This window comes from Mytilus trossulus, unplaced genomic scaffold (assembly GCF_036588685.1).
Source record: "Mytilus trossulus isolate FHL-02 unplaced genomic scaffold, PNRI_Mtr1.1.1.hap1 h1tg000085l___fragment_1__unscaffolded, whole genome shotgun sequence".
In the NCBI taxonomy this organism is placed as follows: Eukaryota; Metazoa; Mollusca; class Bivalvia; order Mytilida; family Mytilidae; genus Mytilus; species Mytilus trossulus.
In genome coordinates, this window is record NW_026963295.1 from 5,571,608 (window position 1) to 5,588,736 (window position 17,129).

Consider the following 17,129-nt stretch of genomic DNA (forward strand, 5'->3'; position numbering starts at 1 on the left):
ACATTTGTTTATACATTACACGTTACATAATTGATTTTGCAAACTTGTTTCTTTTGCAGACTTACTTCAATCTTAGTTACAATGGCGTTTTTAAGTAATATGACAATTCAAATAAACGGAAGTACGAGGAATGAAACGGCGACCAACAACACAATACAATATCAGGTATTTTATTTTGTTTTTGTTCGCGTTTGACTTGCTTTTATTGTTTTAGCTTTATATAAAATATAAAAGAAACAGTATAAAGTATTTTTTCCATTACAAAAGCTGTTTGGTTTTCTTTTTTTTTATGTTGGTGATTTTACTAACTAAATATTGATTATGCGGCTTGTACCGTATGACAGTGTACTGCTTGATGACGGCCGTTCTTTCATTACTCGCTGCTTACATGCACCATGACGTTTCCTATATCTGATTATGACATCATTAGTTATCATATCACACGTCATAATTTTGAAATTGAAGGATAACGGTTCTCTTGTGTTAAGAATGAATACCAGTCATAAAATCGCACAGTAAATTACTACATTTAATTGACAATTATCGATATAGAATATTTGATGATACATGTAACACAGACAATGCGCCACTGAATTATATAACGTAAATTATGATTTCGAAATTACGGAAAAAGATTAACCTAGAATATGTAGCAACGACACATACCACTACACCAGAAAGAATCGATACGAACTTTTAGTAATTTGACATATCTAAAGGAATCAAGTGGGGTTAAAACCTTTTTAGTTAATAAGTGAGTTTTCAGCCTGATTATTCAATTTCATTTTACACTTTTTTAAAAGTGGGGCGAGTCGGTAAACATGAGTGGGACGATTTTTATGCTCTACCTACGATAGTAGAGGGGCATTATGTTTTCTGGTCTGTGCGTCCGTTCGTCCGTTCGTCCGTTCGTCCGTCCGTCTGTCCCGCTTCGGGTTCAAGTTTTTGGTCAAGGTAGTTTTTGATGAAGTTGAAGTCCAACCGACTTCAAACTTAGTACACATGTTGCCTATGATATGAACTTTCTAATTTTAATACCAAATTAGATTTTTTACCCTAATGTCACGGTCCACTGAACATAGAAAATAATATTGCGAGTGGGGCATTCGAGTACTGGGGACACTTTTTTGTTTATAAAGTGGCGATTTAGTGTGGGCCGATTGACAATTGGGGCGAGTTGACATTGTTTGATATCTACTCATCGTGTTTGAGGGTCATAAAGAGTATACATCATATAGTAATATATAAAGTATATTGTAATGGTTGTGCGGCGTTCTAAACTAAATTCTAATCTAAAACAGTTTGGATGTAAAATAGTCATCCAACTCGGACTTGGTGTGTCAGTGTAAGATCACCCTCAGGCCTCCGCCATCGGGGTGATCTTACACTGACACACCGCGTCCGTGTGGGATACCTATTAAATTCCTAATTTGATAAGTCTCACACAAAAACATATAGTTCTAACTCTTTCCTGCAATTTGCCATCTATTGTACAAATACAAAGTGTTTGCTTTACATACTTTGACTACAAAGTTCATTGCGCCGTAGCTGTTTCAATCTCTGCGTTATAGTTATATAATTTGCAATTAAACATCATCTCTGTATTTGTACAAGTTTATTAATACGCGCTATTCATGAGAAATTACGATGAAATTGGTTAAATATGATTTATGACATAATACACAAATAGAAGTAGTTTTAAAAAATTATGGTTGCCGTCATTAAAAGAGGGACGAATGATACCAAAGGGAGATTCAAACTCATCAATCTAAAACAAACTGACAACGCCATGGCTAAAAATGAAAAAAAAAACAACAGAAAAACAATAGTACCCATGACACAACATAGAAAACTAAAGAATAAACAACACAAACCCCACCAAAACTAGAGGTGATCTCCGGTGCTCCGGAAGTACAATAGTACATGTTTATGACCCAATGATTTAAAATGCATGCATGATAAAGGTTTAATCTATTACAGGGTCTTAAATGGATATCATTGATTATTCTTCTTGGAATACTATTCTTTAACCTTTTGGTGGTAGTGCTTTTGGTTTCAAGAAATCATAAATCAAGAATGCGATTTTTCGTAATTAATCTAGCTATTGCAGGTAAGGATAGTATAAAACTATTATAGAGCAATTCACAACATATTTTGTTGTATCTTTAAGCATTAACACAAATTATTACCCCGGTGATTTTGATAATGTCGTACTATTACTTGCTCGAAGTGTTTTGTGTTTTGTCCACTTTTGTCATATGCATCTTAATGATATTATTCTACAAAATGCCTGTAACTTAACAGGAAATTTGTTGAATTTTGTTTAAAAATTTTAGTCATTTTACAAAATGATAAGGTATTTTTAGTCATTTTGTATAATGCCTGTTCAAGTTAAACATGTTTTAGATTGCCTGGAAATTCAGTCATTTTATAAAAATTACCTCGTGCTTTGATTAATAGAATTAAACTGTCTCGAGAGGAGAAATATATATTTATTGCAATTTAGAAATACATATTTACACACTGTCTCTTTCTCAACATTTTTCGACGTAAACGGACAAACAAAATCATATGAAGAAAACCACTCCGAAAACACGCGACAAAATAAATTGGAAACCATGAACCTCATCAAACCATGGGAACTATAGATATTACGAAAGGTAAAACGTTATTACGAATATAATGATTTAAAGCTTTTAACTTTACTACATTAAATAATCTCTACATACACTAATACATCAAAATCATTCACGAACAATCACCACTGAATGTAAAAAAACAAGTCACAAAAGTTGCATACTAATACATACATAACTCAAGATAAATGTAAATACTGTTTTATATATTTTATTTTCAGATTTTTGTGTAGGACTTTTTTTTGTTCTACCTGAAACCCTTTTTAATTGGTTTGATGTACAATGGAATCCCTATGTGTGCTATATTTACTACGTGTATTTCTCAATGGTTCCTTTTTATGTGTCAACATATGCAATTGTTGTTTTGTCAATTGACCGTGCATACGTTATTGTAAGACCATTAGCAGCTGCTTCGAAAGGCAAACTTTACCGTTATGGTATGGCATTATCTGCATGGATTATTGGATGCATCCTAGCGATTCCATACGGAGTGTTTGGTAAATATAGTGAAGAGGATGTCTATTGTATGCATGATTCACCAAGTTTAGTAAGTTTGTTTTATTCAAATTGATACTAAAACGTGGTTCAAACAAAATAACTACATTTCACAAATTTAGAAATTTAAAAATTCAAGTAACGAATGAAGAATATAGGTGAACAAATTTAGAAATTGTGTTTACACATTAAAAATGTACATTTCACAAATCAAGACATGTAGATATATATGTAACGGACGCGTGATACAATTTATTAATTCGTAATATGCAATTCCTTAATTTTGAAAAATTTTATTTCTTATTTTGTTACATTAATATATTACAAATGAAGAAATTGCATGTTACGAATTTAAAAATTGTATTTCACAAATTCAGAATTGAATAATAATGGCGGATATTCCCTTCCATACGTAACAGCCACTCTAGAAAGCAATATATTGTAGTTAAGCGTAATGATAATGTCAAAGTAATGTATCATATTTACACAACATAAACATTACATAGATAAGGAAATTTTAAATGATAAAAATTTTAACAACTTTTAAACGGGCTTTATATTAGGCGATGGGTCCAATAATGTGAAACCGTACAGCCTTCTTGATTTATGAATACATTCCACGTACTATTGCAACAAGTTAATCTACACTAAATGAATCAAATGTATCTATGACACATTATTAATGAATTGTGCTACATGTACACTATCAATTAAAAAGGGGAATGTTAAACAATGTCAAACTTACAACTAAAAAAATCAGAAAAAAAACACTTTAACCTTGAACAAAAAAAATTTAAACAAAATAATGTTCAAAGGTTGATTTAGATATACTAATTTTGTTGATAGGAAAAGAAAATATTTGTTAGAAAACAAATACACGTCTTACCTTTAGTATGGGAACAAAAGTTTAAAAGATGGTACATTAACAAAATGATGATACTTAATAATTTGACTTGGGATAACAAAAATGCATGACATATTAATACAACAACTCAAACTAATAGTACAATTTGATAGCATAGTCAGCTACCCAAAGTTATTTAAAAACCAAACACAATTAACAGATCAACAACCATGTATCAAATATTCAAATAGAAAGAATTGTTCTGAACATAACATGCCCTACTATGCATGTCAATAGTATTGTATTTATTGCATTCATTCAGTGTATGTTCAATTGTATTAATAGGTCTGTTGATTGAGTTAAGTCATTTCAATTGATAGTTAATAGTATGTATTCCTATGTTGAGATGTTACACTATTGTTTCAGATAAAGGGTAAAGGTTGATAACTATTGACAAGTTTGAACCCGTTGCATTTGTTTCCATCTGTTCTAAGTCATGCATATGATGTTCGTCGTTGTCGTTTGTTGAAGAGTTCATTAGTGTTTCTCGATTCTCGTTGTTGATATAGATTAGACTGGTTTTCCCGTTTGAATAGTTCAACTGACTAGTTAAATTTGGGCCCGTTGTAGTTTTATGTTTGGTGAGAGTCAATGGTCTGTGTTAAATACTGTACTTTGACATATAATGTCATATTTTTACATATTTTTTTTTACTAGGATGTATAGTTGTCTTATTGACACTCATACCATATCTTCTTACACCTATTTTGTTATTATTTGACATTGCAATACGGAAATTTTATTATTTCGTGTAGGTAATCTAATGTTTTGTAATGTAATGAAGGCATTGGCATAATGTGCTTGTTTATTTGTTGTAGGTATTGCTATACGCAGATCTCACTACTATTATCATATTACCAATCGGAATCATAACAGTATGCTACAGTGTTATCATTATTACAATACGTGGTCGGGAAAGAAATGGATTTTTGCGTGGTAAAAACAATGATTCAGGTACATATTGTTAATCTAGTTAGGTACACAGCTGATAATTTAATACACCAGACGCGTGTTTCGTTTACTAAAGATCCATCAGCGACGCTCGAATCAAAATAGTCAGAAAGTAAAAAAGAGTATTGCGACCGAACTTCCAAAAAGTCGGGCCAAATACGTCTAACTTAAAGGTAACTTATGTATGGGAAAAATCCTTCGAAGAATTCATACTTTTGTAAACAGGAAATCTATTTATAATAAATTTGATTTTATTAATAATGTTTCATGTCTATTTCTTAAATCACCCGAACATTCATGATCAAGCGAACCTAATCAAAGTCATTTTCGAATCACTAGTAGTTAAAACCAGGAAACGATGACTAAATATACCATATAAAAATTGCACACCAACATGCAGATGCTCTAAGACTGCATACCATCGTTTTACCATGCACATTATTCAAATGATAAAAAAATATATCTTATATTTGTTTTTTTTTCTGAATTAAAGAATACAATATCACAATCTACTTAACAAGGAAGGATGTTAATTTTTTAAATTTTAGATAGATAAAAATGAATGAAAATTAGCTTTTAGAACATATGATTAATCATTATAGATAATGATTGTGATACAAATGTAAGAAATAACAGCATTTCAAAGGCAAAGATCAGGACCATTAAACTACTATGCGTTGTTGTGTGTGGTAAGGAGTAACTTTGTTCACCCTTTTTTGCATTATATATACACGAGAGGTGCAACTCATCAATCTAAAAATAAATTATCAGTTAGAAATGGTATTTATTTTCTTTTTAAATGATCAATTACTAATGGTAATTTCCATTTTGAGGGAGAGTTATTGTCAAAATAAACTTTAAAATGCTTGGTCGTGTGAATCATTCCTCTGTGACCTTCTAAAATAAAAAATTAAATTAAAAAAAAAAACACATTACAAATGTCTGCTCCATTTTCATTTAAGGCATGTCTTGCATATATGGAGGACACACTAAAGAGCGATGGGGACGCTATAGTACGAAAGTCACGCTAAAGTACGATGGCACACGCTGAATGCGATGCCCTCGTACGATCAAGTCCGATGGTTCACTAAAGTATAGACCATAAGATACGTTGTTGAATTATGACGTTTATTAACATTCGTTTAAACCTAAAAATGGTATTTGCATAAATATCCTGTATCTTGCATTGGTTTGATTTTTTTTTAGTTGGAAGCGAACGAATACATTAAAATTATTGTTTGTGTTGTAGTTTACTCTGCGGTCCCCGTTAAAATGTTGTCGCTTTTATTAAATGTAACGTCGGTGAAAAGGGTATTTTTTTTAAGCGTAAGTTATAGTTTAACATGTTAATGAACTCGCTACGAAAAAGGGTAAAGCATGGAGAACACCGCCGTTTCTCCCCTCAAATTAAAATTCAAAATAGTACATTATTTACCTTTATGACATGGCCAAACTTCTTAATTTAGTAACAATTAAACCTACCGGTAAAGTATAAAGCATTTCATATCATATGTTATACTTTAGCTTCATCGCTTTTGTAAAAAGACTTCTTTTTAACATCTATTTACTAATGTTTAAGCCCTTAAACATTACTTTATCGTTACATCGCACTTAACCTTGCTATACCATCGTACTTTAGCAAACAAACAACCATCGCACTTTAGCGTAAGACACAATCGTACTTTAGCTTAGACCATGGCACTTTAGCGTGAAACACAATCGTACTTTATCATAGACCATGGCACTTTAGCGTGACCATCGCACTGTAGAGTACAAGTACACTTTAGAGTCCTATATATATTCTTACTTGCAACCAAAAGTCAGTGTTTTACGAAATATAAATATATATACAAGAACAAATATGTATTCAATATAACTATTTATTTTCTATTTGCCTGAACAAATGTATATTGAAACTACAACAAACACATTAAAATATGAGACGATTTCAAATTTAGAGCATGAGAAAAAGGTCGTTTAATAACTTCGTCATCAATATTAAACACAATTGCATTCTCTACGATTTTCTGCTACAAAGTGAGTAGCAAAATGTCAACTTCACAAAAAAAACAAGCATTGATCAGTCGAATAGTCAGATGCGAAGGATAAAAAAAACAGAGATAAACCACCATTTGTACTTATATGGTGTATACACAAGGATACAATACATAATATACGACCGTAAACAATGCATATATATATATATCACAGTAGCATGGCATGAAGATGTTACAGTAGCATGGGTTCGAATCCCGGCGAGGGAAGAACCAACAATTTGCGAAAGCAAATTTACAGATCTAACATTGTTGGGTTGATGTTTAGACGAGTTGTATATACATTATGTACACAGCCATGTATCACCATCATTGATGGTGATCCGATGGATACATCTGTTGTAGGGTTGTCACTGACTCAGACGTACTTATGAATATAATTATTTTCTGTGACTGTATCTAACATTAATTTGTAGGATCCTTTACTATTGATATTTTAGCTGATCTGTAACAATGACATCTTCATGCCTTATAGATCATGTACTGTAGTACGCCGCTAGATTAAAACTGACGTGGAAAGGTAACACATGCCCACCGGAAGCTCTTTTAATAGAGAGCCCAGGTGGTCGTGTGGTCTAGCGGGACGGCTGCAGTGCAGGCGATTTGGTGTCACGATATCACAGTATCATGGGTTCGAATCCCGGCGAGGGAAGAACCAACAATTTGCGAAAGCAAATTTACAGATCTAACATTGTTGGATTGATGTTTAGACGAGTTGTATATACATTATGTACACAGCCATGTATCACCATCATTGATGGCGATCCGATGGATACATCTGTTGTAGATCTAACATTGTTGGGTTGATGTTTAGACGAGTTGTATATATATATATTTATTATATACAACTCGTCTAAACATCAACCCAACAATGTTATATATATATATATATATCATTCTTGATATCATTAGTCAAACACACAATTTCATTAAACCGTATCATAAAATAACGTGTTAACATATTTGTGTAGGGGCCAGCCAAGGGACTCCTCCGGGTGCGGGAATTTCTCGCTGCATTGCAGACCTGTTGGTGACCTTCTGCTGTTGTCTGATCTATAGTCGGGTTGTTGTCTCTTTGACACATTCCTCATTTCTATTCTCAATGTTATGAGCTTGCAAACTGTTACAACCATATTTCCTCCTTTTAGCAAAATTGTAATTAAATCTTTTTAAATAGTACTAAAACTGCATGTTAATTGTAATTGCAATTATCATGATTCTGATATTTATAATTATATATTCACGAAAAAAATCAACTTAATATGACTTTACTTAATAATAATATCATTTCACAAATATTTTTACAGCATACATTATTTGCTGGGCTCCAATTACAATCGCAGCAGTCTTAATGCATCATGAAATAGCAGAATATGGGCTTTGGTTTAAGGTACTCTACTTACTTGCCCCGGTAAACAGCCTCGCTAATCCTTTAGTGTTTCTTATTTTCAACCAGAAAATGTTTCGTTCGAAAACGAATAAGACGAAGAAGAAAGTATTTAGAGGAACAACTTTTAAAACCGAGACAGAAACATTATCATTGGGTATCTAAATGTATACAGACGATCTGATGATGCATTTCATTATCCATGTGAAAAGTATGATAAACAAAAATGCGACAAAAGACTCCTCAGTTTAGCTAAAGAAAAAATTGATAGAAGTTCAGCCCCAAAAAACGACGAAAGATTAATCAACAAACAGCAACGATACATTTAAAAAAATACTGTGGTGAAGTAATTAAAGCAACAGGCTACCGACACAAAGTCCGGTCCTTGTTTCGGGTAGAAAATTTAGGGATTTGAAATTCGGCTTTCCATTGACACTATTTGCGTATATAGTCTTTAGAAATAATGATAGTTCGTCTGAAGTGGCCGATAAATGACTGGCTCATGTCAAGTAAGAGCAATATCTCTTACTCGGAAAAGACAACCTTGTAGATTGCATTAAGAGCATGTAAATGCTGCTAACCGGCATCACATGCATTCGAAACGATTACAGGGTTTAATAGGAGTTGTAATTTCTTTTTTCTCAATACACTATAAATAAATATGTTAAAACTTAAAGAATATATGTGTTTGCTTATTTCAATAGAAATAATACAAAATAGACAATATTTGATTTTTTTTAAAATACTTACACTTGTGAATATTTAAAGGGGGACGAAAGATACCAGAGGGGCAGTCAATCTCATAAATCGAAAATAAACTGACAACGCCATGGCTGAAAATGAAAAGGACAAACAGACAAAAAATGAACAGACAAGCAATACTGCACAGGAAACAATATAATAAATAAACAACACGAACCCCACTAAAAATAGTGGTGATATCAGGTGATCCGCAACGGTAAGCAGATCCTGCTCCACATGTGACACCCGTCGTGCTGCTTATGACATAACAAATCCAGTAAACAGTATAATTCGGTAGATAGATAAAGTCAACAGTAGTATACCAATGATCAAAACTAAAAATCGATAGAAAAAAAAGAAATCTGGGTCACAATCTAAAACCGAGGGAAACGAATTAAATATAAGAGAATGACGACATAACATTAAAATGTAATACACACAGAAACGAACTAAGTATTAGAAAAATTCCGATGAGAATAACATATATAACATCAAAACTAAATACATGAATCTGGGATAGCAAAGTACTGCGACACGTCTTATAATAATGTGACTTTACAGTCAAATATAAAAGGATACAAACGACAGACATGATAATGTCGATCAAGATTCAATTACTTCTATACGAAAACCCCTATCATGTATATTACAGTCGAAAGTCTCGCCGTTATACAACTTTCCCAACAAACCCAACGAACCCCAACAAATATGAAGATTACCAGTTTACCTATACGCAATATATGCAAAATTATACATTTTAAACATCTAACTTATATGAAAAAGGTGGGGTAACCTAACCCCAGTGACACCCCTATCAATTAAGTATTTAAGAAGTTGAATTACCCTTCAAGTATACAGGGTATGATACACAAATAAAATAGGACATGCTTCCGGCAAAACTCATGTTTATATACAAAAAATGTTCGAATGTTGCAAATGCATTAGATACAGTTATTTTCCATTGTATAATTTAAGTACCTACCACAACCTTCTAAGTTTAGATAGTAATTCAAAGCTTCAATGTAGATGTTAAACAACAAGATGGAGGTAATTTAAATTAAATCTTTTCCCCGTTGATCAAATATAGAAAAAAAAATCTAAATGTTAAACCAAACATGTGTCTTTTTATGACTTTTTTGGGGGTTCCAGTGATACTTAGAGGACAACCAAAACATAGATTTTTTTTTTATTTCAGATACATTAATGGTGTCCGAAACCTATAGGTATATATATTTTATTTCGGTTAAAAGGGTCCGAAGGATACCAAAGGGACAGTCAAACCCATCAATCTAAAAACAAACTGACAACGCCATTGCTAAACAAGAAAAAAAGACAAACAGACAAAAAATAATGCACATGACACAACATAGAAACTAGAGAATGAACAACACGAACCCCACCAAAGCTAGGGGTGATCACAGGTGCTCTGGTAAGCAGATCCTGCTTTACATGTGGCACCCATCGTGTTGTAACCGTGTTACACATCCGGTAAATAGTTAAGGTAGTTAATGCATTTGTTGCATCCTTGTTTTGTATGAGATCTTTATTATCACCGTTTGGTTTTCAGTTAAGTGTTTTTGATGTGTTTTGATAACCTGCGTGTATTGACCATTGTAGATGAATGTTTATTGAATGTTCTAATTTTATCGCTTCATAAGCATTTGATACTTCAAAGCTTTCATTTTTTAATCTTGAATGTTAAATATACAATGTCAAATGAAAAAGAAATACCAACCTGTGTGAATAAATTAAAACAAAAAGTCCGTAATAAAAAGGCAAAATAAAATGCTCAATACAACCAAGTAAAGGAAGGAAAACAACTGTCATATTCCGGACTTGGTGCAGGCATTTTCTCAAAAAAAAAAACGTCAATATTTGAAACATCCAAGTAAATATTTAGACCTCTACAGTCAAAGTTTATTGTGAATAGGTTCATGCAAACTGTTTGATTATGTGTTTGGGTGAATATCCATATGTATGTGCTTCGTATTGAAATCAACCATAAACCATGTATATCAATACGGAAATGGTAGTACACATCGAGTAGAAAAGTTCACAGGAAATGAAAAGTAAGCTACAACAAATGTAAGCTTTTGCTTGAATCAATGAATTTATCAACCAATACACATTAAGGTATCGTCATTACATCAGTTGTTTACGTCTTAAAAAAAAAATACAAATACATGAACTTTAAATCAAGTAACACATTTATTGCTGAACTTTACATCACGTCTGATAAGAACACCTCAGCATTTAGATAATATCATATATTTCTGACCCGGAAGCCAACACCTGTTATATATTTCACATTATAAAAAGACAAAATAATTAAATGAGCGATACATTTTACTATTTTTGCAATTGTGGTGATATGGAGACGATCCTAAAACAGAAGTTTGTTTTTATTACATAATCATTTGCGGAATGCATACGATATAATCATTGAGCTGTGATATCGTTTCGTTGCCAGATCGATTGAATGAATATATTATTATATTCTTTATTCCAAAAGCATTACAGCTGATAGGTATCAAGTACAATAAATATTCCAGTACATATAGTAAGCAAAATATATTACAATAGGGAAATTCATAAATATGCAATTAATACAATTTAGAAAAATGTAGGAGCATGATATTAATTAGCACTATAACAATCTTGATTAAAGTATGATATACACGTTCAACGATTACGAATTTTTTTCCGCAATACATTAATACTTCCCTAACATATGAAGTTCTTTTATATTACGAACAGATAACAATTGTATAAGTTTAAATACTGATGGAGTTCTCCGATAATAAGGTTTGATATACTTCATACGAATATCTTTGTATCCAATACATTCCAAAATAAAATGATATTCATCTTCAACATGTTTAACAGAATCACAGTTGCAAACATTACATATTCTGTCGTTTCTGTTTATATTTAAAAACCTTCCACTTTCACTGTTCAAATTATGTGCATGTATACGATACTTGCTCATTAATGGTTTATATCTAAAATTAACATGTCTACTAAGATAAAACTGCAAACCATGACTGTCATATGTGTATTTGTAAAACTGACATTTAGAAGACTCCTCAAAAAATGACATTGCTTCAGGTATAAACCTATCGTAACACGCTGTTTGAAATCAGCTATAACCAGATCTACATTTTAAACATTCTGTGCCAACCAGACATGATTTAAGCCATAATAACATAATAAATCTCTTATTTACATGACCAGTTCAAATTATTTCAACTTTTTAAATGTATAGCCTCCAGCATTTCTGCATAAGAGTTGCAATGTCAATTGTGGTATCCCCAAACTTCGCTACCATAATTTACTATGCTTGAAACATATGTATCAAATAAAGATATAAGTGTTTCTGTATTAAAAACGTTTTCTTGAATATTACTGAATAAGCTAAAAACAGTTTTTTTACCTTGATTTGACAACATTTTCGGAGTATTCGTAAAAATACCATCATAATTTAACAGCATACCTAGATAAATAAATTCATCACATAACTCAATATTCGTGATAACCATGCATGTCAAAACAAACACAATATATTTGCATATCTAGCTAAACCTCTCGCTTGCATTCCTTCAAGTTAACAACGATGTGTAAACAAACCAAACAAACATACTAGGTAAAGCATGGAACTGAAACAAAAGTGTCAATATATGTTCTATTTCAAGTGACACCAACTAATTATATAAGAGAATGCATCAGTACTAGTTGCAAAATACACCTTACCCTGTTATACATGTATCTTTCAATTTTTTCAATGGATTTCATAAAAACAAGAATAATTAAAATCATTAAGATGTTAATATATTGATTACGACATTACTAATGTCTAAATTCACAAAATGTATTGCCAAAGAAATGATAACTGAATTTCGTTTCAGTTTTAGAACGTGTCTTTGTTTTTACACTTCAAACTGATACAGTATATTTTACATTTTCATTTTGGACATTCAGTGTGAGGTTGTAAATGTCCTATGTCGTGTTATACGATTCAAGTAGAAATGCCATGACTGTTTTTGTGTAGTATCATGATTTAATAACCTTGTTTTTCTTCAACAAATTTCAGGTTCTTTATATTTTCAAAATGTATATATAATTCATTAACAAACAAAAATAATCTGAAGTTAGATTCCTCTGTTTGAGAACATGTGAAACCTAATAATTTAAAAAACAACAACTCGGCAGAAAAAAACCAACATTTGTGTCAGCAACCTTATGAATCTCAGTATCTAAGAATAAACCTGACCAAACTATTTTATTTAACAATCGACAATGTTTGCCAATATATGTCTTCTCTTCTCTTTTTATTTACCCCTTTTGTGACTTTTATTATAAATAGAATTATATTTCATTAGATATTAAGTATAAACTATGTTTGGTAAAATATTAACACTTTCCGTTTTGAATGAATAAAGAAATGATAAATAAGATTCATTGCAGTTCCACATAAAAGGACAGTGACACTACTGAATTTCCTTTAATAGTTGTTATTATGTTTCATCTACACAAACCTTAGTAGGGTACTAGTATTAAATAGAAGTTGTAACTTTCAGATAATCCGTTTAATACCATCATCAACTTGCATCAGCGGAACTACCACCTTGTAAGACAAATAGAGAATAATTTGTTTGCCAAATAGCAGTTGCATCTGTGGCTGTTGTTAAACCGCATAACGAGCAACTACTGACATCAGATAAGTTCCAGAGACTTGTGATATATTGCAGCAAGTCATAATGATTTTCTAATGATACATATCTTATTTGCTTTTCTAACACTCTTCGTATATCATTGAACCTTGCTAAGTGATATATTTAAGAGGCCCATTACCTCTATTCATTACATAGTAAGATGCCTCCTGAGATTGTCATATTGTTAACGGTAATTTAAATCAGTAACGTATAACAACAGCATAACAAGACTGTTTAGAATTCCTATAAATGTCTGATTGCATGAGTATTAACCCATCCGCTGATTGGATTTATAACAAGCAATTGCACGCGCCGCTAACATCTCGTATATCTTTATTACAATCGTTTACACAATGAGATAATCAATGTTAGGTATGTTATGCCTACTGTTTAAAAGTTTTTTTATCCTGCAATTAGCCATCTAGTATGCAAATAACAGGTATACCAATGCATTTTTGCTTTTTTTGTACATGTGAACCTCCTGTTACCCTACTTCCATGTCAAGCAAGCTGGATTATTAATACTTATTTTTCATAACCAGTTCATTTTGTGGTCCTCTTCGCGGTCTGCGTTTCAACTTTGTCGATTTCTTTGAGGAATTAAAGACAATGATTTAGATTTTTCAAATAACTGCTGCATGTTTTAAGTGTTGGGGCAAATTTCAAGATAAACACTATACGGTACATTGTCGGAAGGTATATGTATCTTTATATATATTGGTATGTTGTTCAAAACAAATTTCTGACAGTCACGTGAAATAGATACTAGTATTCACATGTTTCTGGTAAAATGAAGACATACAGTTACAAAAAACAACAATGACTGCACACTTAACAATATAATAATCACGTAAAATTATAATTGTAATGGTAACTTAAATATATACAATTGAAATGTATTGTATATTCAGCCTATTTTAAACACACCATGTCGTGTGCTGTACAAGACATGAACGATGAAAAAAATATCAAATATAATAACATATACACATATTATTCGGTGTTTTTTATAATCCTAAAAAAATGTAAAATTAACAATTAAAAATTTTTTTTAGAAATAAAACAAAGGTCAGTTTACAACAATTACAAACGATGCGCATAAGTTTTGTGTGGATTCTTTTTTGAAAATTACGTTTTTTTTTTATAGTTTTGTATCATTTCGTCTAGCATACGCACCCGTTTCTTTTCTGTTCTGTAAAATCTTAACTTATAAATGTTAGAATGTTGGTGAAATTTTGAAATTTCCCCCCGCAGACAATATTTTCATATTAGGGGTTTTCGCTGGAATTGGTTACCATCTTATTAACTAATATTGTGTCCTTTCATACATCATTTTTTTTACTTTCAAAACTTTCGATTTTTTTTCTATTCGTTGTTTATTTGAAGTTATGTGCATTCCGAACAAACCATAACGACATACTAGATGCAATCTCTTATTCTATCTCAGAAATTTTAAAATTGTATTAAAATAGAAAGTTGTTTAAATTATTTGTTATAAGTTACACAATATTTATTGTTCGATCAGACCAAGGCAATAACGTCATCAGAGAATCAGATTATCTGTATAGATAAAATTTATGTAATAGTGACATTCTCTTTATTGAAGATGAATATTGTAAAGTTCTGCTCAGGTTGAAGGGCAAGTGTGTGAAAAGTTTTGATTTAAAAACACATTAAGATTGTTCTTTGTACGTGTTGTCAAAAGTAACCATGCCATGATTTATTTCAAACAGTGATTAATTTGTCTTGGTGAGTTTGACTGCTTACAAACATTCTTCACAGCTAACAACATATTTTATCAGCACTTGTTAATCACCAATTAACAGGTCAATTATTTACAATTCTAAAGCTCCCAATTACATCTTAGTGCAATAAATACACATTTCGAATCCTTTTAACAATTATCAATTATAAAAGATTCTGTGGGAGGATATGTTATCACTTTTTATTTATTCAATATTGTATTTTATTCCTTTTTTTTAAGATAAACAGCAAATGGAATGTAGATCGGCGCAAATGCAAAAAGGCAGCTGACAGATTTTAAGGGGGATGTTATACTTCTCAAAAGCGGACGACTAATTATAAAAAGAGAACACCTTTGCTTATATTTGATATAAGTATAACATACTCTTAATCATCACATGACACTGATTTTTTTTAAGTTTTATTTATATTCTTAAGTAGCAATAAAATAGACGAAATGAATGATCATTTATAATTACAAAAAAATAAATAATTCATTGAAGAGGTAATACTTTTTTGTAAACAACTCAGACATCATTTAAAAGTAGAACAACAAAAACACTGAACTCCGAAGAAAATTCCAAACGGAAAGTCCATATCAAATGGCAAAATCAAATGATAAAACACATCCAACGAATTGAAAACAACTGTCAAATTCCTGACTTGTTACAGGCATTTTAAAATGTAGAAAATGGTGGCCTCAACATGGTTTTAAAGCGCTAAACTTCTCACTTGTATGACAGTCGCAGCAAACTGCATTACTTTAACAACGATGCTTGAACAATTTATTTACACCATGTGAACTGAATTATTACATCATTGTTAGTTTGATTCAATAATAAGGTTATTCAACTGTCCTATTTGTTTTAAGCATGAAAATATACAATTGTTGCTTACAATGCAACATGACGCACACGTTAAGAACTGTAAATAGTACAATAATGTCGAAGTACTGATAAAGGTACTGGAATTGATAGGTACGTTTCCAATAGTTCAAATGTACAGTGGTCTATCGAGACAAGTACATGAGCATACGTTGTACATGTTGTAGTACCAAGCCATTGTTCCGATACTTCCAGAAAAAATATTTATAAAATTTTAAAATGCAAGTTTTAACAAGATGCTGTTGTATATTATGTTTTTCTATTTTTTTAATTAATGATGCTGATAGCAATAGACACTGTTTCACAGGAGGCTTGTAATTAATCAAACGTTCCCACTCGTGTCAAAACCAATGTGATACATACAGTATAAGCGTATCATAATTAGCTTTACAAATTGTCTTAGTACACGATACTATGTTACTGTCAAACAGAATCAAAACAAACAAAAAATAATAAGTACACATTTTATAAGAGAAAGGGAGATTCTTTCTTGTCAATTATTCGGCGTTTCCGTTTGTTTATCTGAAGTATAGTAAAAACTATTTAAAATGAATGTTGTAACAAATGGTCACAGATCGTTATAATCTGCGTGTACTCTTATATTATACAATATGAACTTTTAC

The 17,129-nt window shown here is 31.4% G+C and overlaps 1 protein-coding gene across 1 annotated transcript; it reads left to right on the plus strand.

Moving 5' to 3' along the window:
• The first annotated feature begins 1,983 nt into the window (after window positions 1-1,983).
• On the plus strand, window positions 1,984-9,057 carry LOC134699796 (cardioacceleratory peptide receptor-like). Its single transcript, XM_063561210.1, has 5 exons — window positions 1,984-2,110; window positions 2,858-3,183; window positions 4,854-4,989; window positions 5,589-5,675; window positions 8,348-9,057. Exons 1-5 carry the CDS (start codon window positions 2,077-2,079, stop codon window positions 8,590-8,592), a joined length of 828 nt encoding a protein of 275 aa, XP_063417280.1. The 5' UTR covers window positions 1,984-2,076; the 3' UTR covers window positions 8,593-9,057.
• Window positions 9,058-17,129: the final 8,072 nt, after the last annotated feature.